Source organism: Argiope bruennichi, chromosome 4 (genome assembly GCF_947563725.1).
Source record: "Argiope bruennichi chromosome 4, qqArgBrue1.1, whole genome shotgun sequence".
NCBI lineage: Eukaryota > Metazoa > Arthropoda > Arachnida > Araneae > Araneidae > Argiope > Argiope bruennichi.
Window position 1 is genome coordinate 67,952,930 of NC_079154.1, and position 14,580 is coordinate 67,967,509.

General features: G+C 28.2%; 1 protein-coding gene across 2 annotated transcripts in view; it reads right to left on the bottom strand.

The window, feature by feature from the left end:
- Positions 1 to 14,580, bottom strand: part of LOC129967155 (uncharacterized) — a 41,704-nt gene that overhangs the window by 9,557 nt on the left and 17,567 nt on the right. Inside the window, exons 3-5 of one of the 2 annotated variants that reach the window (XM_056081854.1) lie at positions 5,480 to 5,802; positions 2,627 to 3,014; positions 817 to 944 (exon numbers count right to left, since the gene is read on the bottom strand). In XM_056081854.1, coding sequence (XP_055937829.1) covers positions 817 to 944; positions 2,627 to 3,014; positions 5,480 to 5,802 — 839 coding nt within the window. Of the gene's footprint in view, positions 1 to 816; positions 945 to 2,626; positions 3,015 to 5,479; positions 5,830 to 14,580 lie in introns of both variants that reach the window. The other variant, XM_056081853.1, reaches the window with a different exon arrangement.

Sequence of the window (14,580 nt, forward strand, 5' to 3'; positions counted from 1 at the left end):
GAGACTTAAAAAGTTCCAGCATGGTGGTTGGTTCTCGCCACCCGCGTGGGTGCAGAAATAGTGGGAGTCGACTTCGACTACATCCTTTCGATGACTGGACGTGCTTCCCACGGGAAGGATTGTACCGTGGCCGGTGATGGCCCCTAGAATTCAACCTTAGTTCCTGTCAATGCTGTCGAGCTGTTCGGTTATTCCAATTTAATCTAATGCCTTTAATTAGGTGGGGTGGAATAACCTTGTAATAGACATCATGAGAATCTCTGATTAATATGCGTTTCAATAAACTACAAGATGGTAACAATTGTTCAATAATTCAATTTCCATTTACATTGAAATCCTTATGTTTATAGTTCTATATTTTTATTGAGCGATTAAAATCAACAGAATGACATAGTATTCGTGTCGATTATTGAAACGGATTTTAAGACTGTCATGAAATAGTTTTAGCCACTCGCTAAATATTAATTGCCATAACTATAATGTAATATAAAAGAAATTTGAGATACAAATATTTCAGAGTTGGGCTCGAAAAGGACAGAAAAGGAGAATTTATTATCAGCATGGAATATGCGTGTAAAGTTTTTCTGTTTTCGTAAAAAATATGAAAACAGTTTAAAAATTAGCTGTTGTGCTACGATTAGAGGATACACCCTGAATACTGATAGTTAAAAATTAAAATTTTTAAATGCTATAAAGATAGGCAAATCAATCTTTAGCAATATCACAAACAGAACTGTCTGTCGGATTACAGGTGGTTCGAATCTACTTTCATTTCCTATATAAAATGAAAGTAGAATATGTATGAGAAAAACTTACGCAAGTGTAGCACACTTCATGCCAGTTGCATGCTCTCAGGAGTAAACGTTTCAACGGGCCATCAGGCATGATGTCACTCAGAGTTGAGCAGTCACTGGTCAGTGTGTCCAGGGCTGGACATTGTCTGCCTGTAAAAAAAATGCATCGAATCATATATTTCGTTCTATTTTTGGATGAAAAAGGGTAAATAAATGGAATATAAGGTATTTCTCAACGAAATCAATAACAAAATGAAGAATAGTGATGTATTACTTAGCAGCTTAGTGCATCTTATTTTTTAAATTGCTTTAAAACACTTTTTACGACTAAATATTAACTCAAAAGTGGCATGCCCAGATGCCCCATAAGGACATATCTTCTATAAGGAATTGATCATTGTAATCAAGATAAATACTAAACTTATATCTATTCTAACAAAACTCAAATGTTTAACGGAAATCTTATTTTTTTAAAAAGCATTATTCGCTCTAAATCTATTGAAATTTTTTTTCAGATTCTTAACTGAAAATTTGAATAAATTATTGCGCGCAGTTTCAAATCGTAATTGTGGATAATCAAATGACTTTTCGACTAATATTCTAATATATTATTAAAATTAAATTTAACAAACAGAGTTTTAAAAAAATTAAGTTTTTTTGTAAAAGTTTTGAAATTACTTAAGATGTTTGCTTCTTTGTTATACTTTGTCAAATATTATTTTTTTTTTTTTAGATTCTTTGATTTTCAATTATGTTAGAATTTTCTTTTTTAGCACTGAATCAGCACTGTAAGACCTTTCCATTATCTAGATTATTTTAATTGAAATCTTAGAAATTCGTAACATAAGTTTTCCTAAACAGCAATTTTGAATTATCAGTTTGTAATATTTTTCCTGCATTCTTGATTTCAAACCTTCCTATGTTATCTCGTATGCACTTTATTAAAAAATTATATCAGAAAAAAATCGTAAGAGTAACTTTATATGTTAAAATTCTATTCAGTCATTGAATTTATTTATTTTCCTCCATTCCTAAGGTAATTAAAATATTTCTTTACGTGGTTATCTATTGCAATTAGAAAAATGCATAACTATTAACCGGCATTCGAATCCACAAACTTAAATAATAAAAAATGATAGAAACTCTATTCTAATATTATAAAGAAAGTGCCATATCTATATTGAGAAAAAATAAAAATAATACTAAATCAAATATAATTTAAGATTTCTTGTATAAGACTTTTCAAAAATTTAGTTGCCTTCAGTTGAAGGCATTGATGGATTTAAAAAATAGCCATTTCTCTAAAAGTGTTTTTTTTTTAATTTTCCCTTTGAAAAAACTTCTTTTTATTAGATGTTTTTGAGTGGAATTTATTTTGCCTTCAATATTTTTTACTTGACGCGAGAAAAAAAGAGAAACGGGGCTAATCATGATTCATTTTTTAAAATTATTTATGTCCGATAAATTTATAACTCGAAAATCTTCTTTTCTAAACTTCAAATCAGATTATTCTTAGATTTATATTTAAAATAGCTTAATAAAAGAACTGACTTGATGAATAAGACTTTTCAGGGTTTTTTTTTCTAAAATGAATGATTTCAAAATAGAATTGTTCAAAATATTCAATAAAATTCTTTTACAATAATGCTTAAGAAACATAACTTTTAAAGTTTTTATTCTCGCGCATTTTTTCGTATTATGTCAGTTTAGCCATTGAAATCATTCATTCATTTTCACTTTTGCATTTTCAAAATTTCAACAGTTGAAATTTCACACCCTCGCCACTCTTAAAACTAAAATTTAAAATGATTTTACGTAAAACAATGGCTTACTTCGTTTCCTGCTGCTACTGTGATACATCTCCTCATCTCCCTCATTCTCCATGTTTCCCAGAGTCTCCTTCAGTCGAAAGAAGGCATTTCGCATGGTCTCCAAATCATAGGCCAGGTTGAGGTCATTGAAAATCCGATTCTGTTTGTGGACGTCGTCCTCGTAGTCGTCCCCTCCTTCGCGCATGGTCTGCAGTGCGTCCTGAAACAGTTGGTCCTCGATGTTTCTCAGATTATCAGTGATCTCAGATAGGCTAGTGGAAGAGGTTTGAATGCTCTTCTTGGCTCTTTTCACAGTCTTCTTGGAGTAGCTGCTGGAACCATCCCTCTTGCGTCGCATGGAGGCGAAGGATTTAGCCATATTCCTGTAGTACTCTCTCCTCAGCCAGTCCTGGAAAGAAGAGCGTTTGGTAGAGGATCACTTGATGTTTAGGAACATATAATTACTTCCTGGTTTCTGGGCCCTAAATGAATCTGCCTGCTATAGAAGAGAATTACGTCGAGGCTTTTACCTGGTCTTATCGTCAATCTTTAAAATCGGATTTGTTAAATTCAGAAGGAAGAAAACACAGCTTTTAAAAGAATGTTTGAGGAATAGCTGCACACACACTTGAACCAAAGCTCAAAGATGTTAACAGAAGAAGTGCGTTTAAAATTAACCCTTATTGTGGCAAGATTGCTTTTTTGAAGAAAAGCAAAAAAAAAAAAAAAAATGTATATAGGTAGCTGATTTTATATTTTATATATATATTTTTTATATTTTAAAATTATTATTATATTATTATTATTATTATTACTATTATATATTATATTATTATTATTAAAATTATTATTATAAGCGGTAGTATATTTTTATAAAGTTGTATGTATGGTATACTATACAAAATGAACATAAGGGTTAAATGTTTTATTAATTGAAGCAATTTTTTGAATATTTCTTGTGTTAATACAGTCGATACCAAACTCGTGCACAGAACCTAGTTAAGAAATTTCCGAACACATACAGATATCCGAAGAAAGATTTTTGTTCGGATATCTTTCAGATATCCGAAAGCAGGTTAATGGTTTAGAAAGAAAGCAAGTTAATGGTTTTATCATGATCAAAAGATCACAAGATACCAGATGCAGACGCAAAGGAGGAAAAAAAATTGAAAAAATTTATTGTTGCCGAAATAGAAAGTAAAAACATTAAGACAACAATAAAGAATTACTTACCCTTCCCCACTCTTACCTTTAAAAAATATATAAATAATTCATTTAATATATATAATACTTATAATATATAATAATTATTTTAAAAATAATAAATAATATTTTAACAAAAAAAATTCATGCAGTTATGATTCAACTTATGAGAATTTCATTCCTGAAATTGAACTATTAAGAATCGGCTTTTTAATCCTTAATAAATAATCACAAATTACCAGCATCGTAGCAAGTGGGATTTATATTTCTTTAGTATTATAATTCATTAATATTCTGTTATTCCTTATTATCATTAGATTACAACTTTATTTGAATAATCTAAAATATAAAACAATTGAAACAAGTAAGTTAAGTTCTGAAAAAAAATTTCTGCACATTAAATCATGTAAGAAAAGTCTTTTAAGTGAAGTCTTGCAAGAAAATAACAGGTAACTATAAAAATAAATTTTGACTGTATGCACCAAAGAAGCTTTTTTTTCCCTCTTAGAAATGATTCGATAATCGATTTCCGTGTATTACAAATGTAAAAGTTATGCATTTAAATTATAAGCAGACGATAAATGAATTTCATAATATCAAGACTCTTTAAATTAATATAATTAAAAATTCCAGTTTTAAAATTTTCAAGGAAGTTAGTTTCAGAATGATTTTCTAAAACAACATTTTTAAATAGAAAAATGGAGACATTTTCTTTACTAACTCACAACAAATGCACTTTTTCAAAAAGAAATAAACTATCAAAAGACATCTTTGGGTTATACGAAAAGTGCTATTGAAAGAATCGGAGATATCTTGAGAAGTTTCTTATAACAATAAACGAAGGAGTAGCAAATAGAAACGGCTGTCATTTCCAACTGTTGATGATATACAGAGACAATTCAAACCACATGTTTAAAAAAATCTTTCATTGTTATGAACAGTCACCAGACATTTGTAAGGTTAAAATATGGCGAATTGTAGAGAACAATATAATGTTATATTTATTCCTATTTCTCAATAATCATCACTGCCTACTTTTAAATCAACGAAATCTTGAAATAAACTGCTCTATTCAAATACCCCAACTTGTGGTAAATTAAATAGTGAAATTCATTGAAATTAATAGTAACAAACAAGATAGAAATAATTTCTTTATCACCTTCATCACATGTATCTTACTGAGCATCCAAATGCCAAAATTATGAGGGAGAGAGAGGTGATTATATCTTTGCAATATGTTACTAACTGTCTGTCATGTTACTAACAGTATTCAAAATTAACTAGAGAAACAAACATTTTGAAATACTTCTACTTAACTATATTTTTAAAGCTTAAAATCAACGATTAATATTTTTATAAATTAATTATTAAAAATGGATGAAACATCATGCCTCTCCCAACATCCCTAACTATTTAATGACCATAATTTTTTTTAAAATTTTGCAGTCAGATCTATTTGATTAATTTTGAATCTAAGATGATATTCATAAAAAAAATTTGTCTACTTTTTGCATATCTTGTATGACTATTCTGATTATTTGAATCTAAGAAACTTGCTGACTTCATAGATCTATTTAACTAAATCTAATCATCTAAAACTGGTGACTATGGCTGGGCTTAGATGTACCCCAACGTGACTAACTCTAAATGGTTGACATTGAGGAACCTAACCTGAAAGTCCTGAGTGGGTGGTGCAGGTTCTTGATCTTCGGCATCTGCATCTTTCAAATCCTGGGGCATTGGCTCATCGCTAGACTGTCGCTTGGTTTTGGTGTGCCTGGATGCTTCCTTCTTCTCGTTCTTCTTTTTCTTCTCATTCATTTCGGCTTCATCGTCGTCCTTCAGGATGTTGGCTAGTTCTTTCTGGTCTCGCTCGCTCATTTCAGTTTCATCGCCGGTTTCTCGCTTTTTGTGACTTCGAGTGACCCGTTTATTCTGGGAAAATGGATAGATCGCTTTCCAGGTCGGCTTCATGATGAATGGAGCTAGTTGACCTGATGATTGAATATGATCAGTCAACACTATACGGAAATTACAGTGTGTCAGTGACAGATTCAATACTTCATAAATATTCAACAATTATAAACATTTTAAAACTGCAATGTATTATTGATGAATCTGTTAAATTACACAAATAAAAAAATGTCACATATCTTTCAATATAATATGCATTTAAATAGTTAAATTCATAAGGGAAATTCATTAATGCTCAAGATTTGGCTCTACCGATTTCTTCAAGAAGTAAATTTTAATCATGTATTGTCACCTTTGACGATCAGTCTGTTCGATAAGAATATTGACTATCCTAGCTGTTAAATTATTTATACAGAAAATATTTATTTGTAATTTAACCCTGCGATTTGATCTAATAGAAATCCTAATCCTAAAATCGAAAAAATAAGAACTTAATGGAAGCGGTCGGTTACAAATTATTACGAATACAAATGAAAAAGTGGATATAAATACTATGAAATAAAAGTGGAAAAGTAACTCTTACTTAAATCTTAATTTTAAAATTCGCAAAAGCATACGATTGAATGATTTAATGGAACAATAAAATTAGTTTGAATTTCATAATAACAGTCAAAACGTTATTACAGATAAAGCATCAAATTAAAATTTAAAAAATATTGAAGAAAAAAATGTCAGAAATAAAAGCAACTTCGTATGCGTAATTTTTGAGTGGTGTAATTGCATTAAATGATTCAATGACGGCCCTGTAGTCATTTTAATTCATCTATGGAGTAAAAATAATTATTTTAGTGATAAACAGTTTATGGTAGAAAAAAGGCAATTAGTTTTACCTAAAACACCTATACCTTTTAAAAATATTAGTTTGTGAAAAATATAATTATGACGAACAATCCAGTAAGCATAGAAGAAATCTGAATTTAGTAGTCGGGAGGGGAGGGAATTAATTGTTTACTATTTTTGTATAATTAAACAGATTCACACATGAATTAAAGTACACATAAAGCAAAATGAGCAAAATATCAAATTATCAAAATATAAATTACATATGAGCCAAACATTTATTTGCTGTAACCAGTTAACTCTTTCGACCTCTTCGGAAAATGCATATCTAAATTATGTCACAAAAATTTAGCGATGATGCGTATGCTAGTCAAACTCAGAGTATGTGTAGTATGAAATTGTTGTAATGAAATAACTTTTTTTTTATTTCAATAATCACATTTATTTATTTACTTAACTAGCATATATTTTTTGCCTATCAACGAACAGGAACATAAAAAAAAATCTTTTAATATTTTTATTTGCTGTTAGAGAAGGGCGTTGAGCAAAGCATGGTACAACGCATAATAATCTTTTATTTCGACTTGGCCTCAAAATATTTTAAACATTTTGGAACGTACGAATATGTTTGAGTTTTTACTAAAATTGTAATTCAAACTGCAAATTGTCACTAGTTATTACTCCTGATGAATAAACTCGTCATAACGAAAAATATTCCATGACGAGTATACTCACCAAAAATAGTTAACCGGTTAAAAGAAATAGATCATTTGAAAATTTGAATTCCATTATTCTTGAATTTTTCTCTCCTACTGCTGTTTGTTATAAAAAAGAGAGAGAAATTCCAGCAGATTTTAAAGATGTAAAGCTTGCAACGTACTCCGTGCGGCTAAATTTACCATATTGCCGCTCCTATAATCTTTGCATTTTGGCAACTACAATTTTGTGACAGAAAAATTGTCTGGCATATGTGCCTTTTGCCGATATTGAGAAATTTATCTTCGTTACATTTTCAATTTTATAGTTTCAAGAAAAACGAAAAATTCTTAAAAGTCTCAAGTTTATAATTTATATCAATACTGTTTAACAGTTCTTATTTTAAGCACAAGCGACTTATTCAAAGAAAAAGTTCCAAGTTGACATTCTATTGAGTATTTCAGCAAATTACAGTTTCTGGTGAAAAATATTTTGGAAGCATGAAAAAAGTGGATATTTAGATTATTCCTTTCATGCGCGTTCTTTCATGTGATATTTTGAGCATTATATATATTTTAATATCTGATATCTAAAGTTTTGAAGGATTTATATACTGATCGCATTAAAAGAACTAACATAATTACTGATAAAGTTATAAGCATAGCAGTAAAGCTTATCTATATTGAAACTATTATGGCCTTGCAAATTTAGCGGTTATATTTATCTATGAAAGAAAATTTAACTTTAGAGAAACACTATACACAAAGATGGCAGATGAATATTTTTCTGCAATGTAATGAAATTAGCTTAAGTGCTTTTTCAAATAAATATTATTTTATTGTTTGGGTAACATCTAATAAGATTATACCCAATGGTAAATTAAATCCCACATATGAATATATTCAATAAAATTAAATTTGAATATTATATATTAAGTCCAAAGTAGATAGAATAGCAATCACAGGATTAGTAATAGAATAGGAATTATTCTAACCTCACAAGCATATATATACACAAGAGCATATAATTTGATAGAAAAAATGTTATAATAGGTTTTAAAATTTTAATCCTTTTGTTTACCCAAATTCTGGAAGAAAATACCATTTAAAGCTTATGTTTTCAATTACCGAGTAAGCAGAATTCAAAAATAACGTTATGGGAAATTGCTCCTCTTCTCATTTTGCCTTTTCTTTTAATACCTTTGTGCAGTTGCTTTTCATACGAAATTGGAAAATTATATACTCGATGAGGATTATCTCTTTTTCAACCAGAAGCAATACGGAAATAATATACATACCAATAGGAGGGATTTAAAATTCTTCTTTTGATACAAACAAAATAAAAAAAATCATCATAACATTTTGGCGAAATGTACCTTAAACATAAAAGCATTTATCTTCGATGTTTTTCGCTGTAAGCTTAAAAACTTTTTAAGTGGCATACAGATTAAAAGGCAATGCAATTTGTTATAAATGGAATTTCTTTTAAATTTATTTCATATCATCACGCTACCGATTAAAATGTTTACCGATCAAATAGATTCCATTTTCTATAATACCGATTAAAATAATATTTTTAGATCAAATAGATTCTATCTGCTATAATTCGTTGCGTCTTTTACAGTTATATTTTGATAAATGGGTTTAGACACACAAATATTTCCAATATACCGTCTTTTATATATATTAAAACGATAAACGAAAATCCTGCAAAATTTATATCGTTACCTTTTATTCATTCTACACATAAAAAATTAGAAAATTTCAATTCTATTGTCATTAACTCCTTAATAAAATTATGTTCGCTACAAATTAGAAAAACAGCGGGAGTTGTCTCTTTAGTAATTTTTTACATACTCTCTAATTAAGTGTTATTCCAGAGAATGCCTTGTATGGCATTGGCGTACAATAGTCACAAAATATTAAACTTGGCGTGAATTAAGCATTTTTACTGAATCCATAGGGTGATCCTTGGCGAGGTTTGGGGTGATTAATCCCTGGCATACGGTTAATACTATCCGAAAATCGTATTTATGTTTTAGACAGTTTCTCTCAATCGATTGAATGAAAGTCACAAAATCTAGTAGTTAATTAAATATATATAATTCATTGTGTATGGAGGTATAGTATTCATATATTTCTGAAAGTACAGATCGGCAGATACTCAACCTATGTTGGTTGGTTCTCGAACTTTGACAGATGTCTACATTACACATGTTAAATCTATGCACTGAATCTTATCTATCTAGCTTTCTTCGTTTTGTATTTATCGTATTAACTTATAAATACATAAGAAATTCAATAGAAATCTGCAAATTCGGTGAAAAAACAGTATAACAAATTTTAACAGTGCACCTCAAAGCAATTTTGAGTTATCTTTATCATAGGCAAACAGACGGACATTTCCAAAAAATTTGTTTGGAGATACAAAATCTCGAGTTCGAATTTGTTGACAATCACTATACTTTTTCTATACTACATATAAGAGAAAGTAAAAAAGAAATCTACTGTCACAGATGTCGGAAGAATGAAATAAAATTTTCCTAGTTAAATTAATTAACTGGGAGAATTTTAAAATGAAGAATAAAATTTTCCTCATAAAATTAATTTATCGATCAGACTCAGAGTTCTTCTCTAAAGGCAGTTGTCTGATAATTCCTGATGTATGGTATACTCAACTAATCTTTGAGGTATCTAAATTCCAAAGTAAATAACTGATACTACTTGGAGTATAGGAAGAAAAGTTAATAGTGTTCTAGAAATTAAACCTTGGAACAAAAGAGATTAGATTCAATTAATTCCTTGATAAAAATGATTTCAAAATACACAATGAACAATTGCAAATTTATTGCTAGTTTGAGTAGAAAGCTGAGCTGAATGCTTGATCAAATATTTAGGCATTTCTGAATCATAAAAAGACAATAAAAATGTGGCCAATTAGAAAATTTCAGTTACTGTGTTTAAGCCATGAAAGTTACAGTAAACAAAAAGCGTGTTTATCCTGATGGATTATCGAAATAATTAACTTCGAGCCATTTTATTAAAAAAAAAAAAGGCATCGAACAACCGTGGCATCTAACATTTTGACTACTATAAGATCTTAACATTTGAGAGCGAACTCGTCAATCTTAAATGAACAAAAACATTTTTTCTCTTTTCGGTAAATTATAAATTAATATTAAAATATTCCAAACTCTAATGCGAAATTTCTGAAATTTATTCATTATGCAATATTTCGAGCAATATGCACTTTTCAATATTGATGCTTTTCATTAGAAAAAATTCTTCTCTAATTGATGAAATCAGTGTGATGAAAATTGACTTTTACGCGCTGTATCCTTAACATCTTTTTTGTTCCCACTCAATTCTTAAATTAAATATTAAAGTGGAAAGTTTGTCGTTTTCATTTTCCTGTCTATAAAATGGTAAGTTTAGTAAATGACTAAATGGAAGTGATGGAAAAATTATTCTGTATAAAAACAAAAAAAAAAAAAACACTACTTTCTGCACAGAATATTAAACTGTTTCAACAATTTGTAAGAATTCGTAAATGTATTTCTATTGATTTTTTGAGACACATTTCAAGTTTCCTAGCAATTAATTTACTTAATTTTTAAAAAACAGAAGAAACCTAAAGGTGTTTTGCATCGTAGTTCCAGAAGCGACGTGTATCATTATTTCTATCTAGTAAAAAATTGTATACTTTAATAATTTTGTTTATTTTTTTATGTTTTATTAACAAATGTTTTAGCAATTGTCAAAGATCTTAATTTTTTATGGATATATTATGTAAAGTAAGTTTTCTCTTTCAAACGCATTTCAAACTTCGACGGTCATTTACTTTCTAATGAATTTCTAGAATACTAAAATCAATTTTCATAACTACTGGAACATGCCAAATTTAAAAAATACTCGAAACAGTTAACCCTGTAACTTAAATTTTCCATTGATAATCCGACTAAGTGATTTCAATTTATCCCCACTATTGAATTTTATAGCACAACCTAAATATGCTACAATTAGTTCAACCAGCAACAGAACACAAAAAGAATACTTCTTGAACATCTAATCTATTAAGTGCTTAAATGAATCTGAAGGAAAGATATCCTATTTCTTACTATCTTAAAAGAAGAATTCCAAGCTTTTTTTCACGAAGAACAATATTAACCCTTTCTAGGGCCGTGGGAAGTATGCTTCCCACCAAATTTATCTATATGTAGGTTGGCATAAGTTCTGACAAATTTTTTTACAAAGACAGAAACTTAGATGCTTCAGTTCTTTATCTTACACAAAATGATGTGTCTTGATTTGTTACTTAATTATTAATTAACCAAATTAATTAATTAATCAAATTAAATTTATCTAATAAGCGAAATGAATCCCTTTTCTTATTCTAATTTCAAGCCTACAAATATTTAAACATAATATGACTCTTTAAAGGGTTAACACACGAACAAATAATTTTAAAAGAATATCCTGAAGATCCAAGAAGAAAATTGCTGAAATTTTAACAAAAAAAAAAAACGAAAACCTTCTCGCCAATATAAAATCAATAGCTTGATTGCAATCTGAAAAGCTTGAATAGGATTTCAATATTTTGGAATACAAAAAAAAAAAAAATTGGCATTAAACTAAATTATGTGGAACTGTCAAGAACAGAAAGTGACTATACAACTTCTACAATGGAACAGAAACTGTGGTTTTATTTGATAACTTCAGCTTTCAGCAGTTCTCACTCCTTTTATACCTCCCCTTCGAAGCATTTCTTTTTCTTTTTAATTTTATTCCTTTTTCTTCATTACATATTTTAGTACTCTTTTTCTAAACTGTTCGATGCCTATTGTCATCAAATCTTATCATTTTCATTAGGTTAAAATTAAGAAACGTGATACTGTTTTTTTTTAATCCAAACCTATTATAATTGATCAGATAATAGCTTGCCGATTGCAATTTCAATGCATCAGTGATACGTCGGTATGTTTAGTGTTAGACATTAAATGGCTTTGAAAATCATTTTTAATTTAATTTATATATTATAATTTCCTTTTGATAAATATTATTAATAAATTGAATAACAATAATAACTATATACTAAACTGCAATTTTATTTATTACACTTGAAACTGAAACGTGAAATATTGAAACATCAGTTAAATTATAATTTATTTTAACAAATATATTTATTGATATTTTTTCCCCTTTAAAGTAATATTTCTGATCCAGGTGCAGGGATACTTTAATTAATGAGTTATAAAAAATTCACAAAGTGCAGATATCCGATGCAGATGTAGTAATACATTCATTTATGAATGATAAAGAATTCACAAAGACAGATAAATATTATTCAATACATTAATTATATTTTTATGCAATAATACACGCAGATGTTATTTTACCCTAATGATTGCATTATACTTCACATGATTGTTTCAAATGATCCTAGTTTCCTTTATATTATAAATAAAATATTCTTATAATTTTGGTTTGATTAACGGAGGATGATTAAATACAGGAGACTTTAAATAATAATGGAGCATTTTGTTTCATATCGATGAAATCTTAAATACCGCCGAGTCTTGAAAAGATAATGGACAAAGGAAGTTGAGATACTTATGGGTGGACCGATATAGCAATCTTAGTAACACCACGATCAATAAATCGTTTCTTACTGCTTATTGATAACCCCATAGCACGCAATCGGAGGAAATTTAAAGAATCCATAAAACTTCTATTTCATGTTTTTTTTTTCAGAAGCTCTCAAACCTATAATTAAACTAATATATATGCTAATTAATGCAACAGCATATTGAGTTTCAACAAGTATTGCAACAAATTTAAGAAAAGACCGAAAATCTTTAAGGAAATTAAATTCCATGTATTTAGCTTAAGAGGGAAAATATGTCGTTGAATGCAATCCACCATTGAATGTTTAATGGATGTGAAATTTTGAATAGATCTTGCTTCAGACCAAAAATAATTAATTTGATATTAAAAGTTTTCCTAGAATCATATGAAATAGGGATTGTCGAATTTCGAATGCGTGAACTAGAAACTTAAAAATGAGTTAAATGAAGTTTTCCTTTCATTTCACTAGTTAAAAGCAATTTTGATTTTCCAATTTACATACATAGAAAGTAGTAATAATTTTTATATATATAAATTTTAAGCTGTACATGTAGTTATATAGTCAGGTAGACAGTTGATTTATATAAACAGATATTTTATTTCACAAAATTCTACTATTAACCATAGAACCTGTGGAATATTTTTAAAAAAATTTAAAGCTTGCCATGTTTAATGAAAGTCAATGTTAATATTTCTTTTAACAAATTATTGTTTTATTTGTTGAAGTATATTGAACACTTTTCATGCTGCCACTCATTTGTTAAAAATGTTTCTTATACTGTTAAATAAAAGCAAAAAAGAATTTTTGCACCGCATTTTTTATAGCAACATTTTATCAAACTGTAAATTTATTATATTTCTAAACTTATACTTTGGATGAAAACTATTATAAAAATGAGGAACAGACGATATTTTTGTACTTGTTTAACTCAATAGTTTAAAGATATTTTTAAAAATATGAGTTGTTGTATTATTTATATTTTAAATTCACATGGATAGCTTTCTAAAATCTAATTCAAAGAATCTAAAGGAAATTTTTTTATCAAATATCTAGAGCTGTTGCTGGTTTTTTAAGTAAAGAATAATTTAAGGAAGAATGAAAAAAAAGAATAATAAATTATATTGTCGAAATAGTAATTTACAATCAATATTTTAGAAAAATTGTATTTATTTTCATTTTTTTAATTCCACATCTAGAAAACGGTAGAGCAATATCAAGACAAAGCAGGTAACTATGCATATGCCATTAAATTCTTGGAGGCAAAAATGAAACAAATACGGACCAATGAAATGTTTTTTATTAATATTCTTACTAAATTTCCAGATGTATCATGAATAGATTTTTGTTCGTGTATGATAATTCATTGCTTTTTCAATAATCTAAATTTTAAATTATTACCGGATCATCAAAAACTGTATTAAAGAAGGGCAAATTTATTACTTAGACTAAAAACATCATTATTATAGAAATTAAGATATTGAATGTTAAAAAAAGTTTTATTATGTCGTAAAGCTTGTAACTGATGGTGTAAAACTTCAGAATTTTGCATGTAAACGCAAGTTGCATTATGTAAAAATCTTTCAAAGAATATACGAGCAACTTTTGTAATTTCATTAAATATGGATAAATATGTTTATGCTATAATCATACCCAAAAACATGACAATAATTCATAGATATAAGAATTAATATCATGTG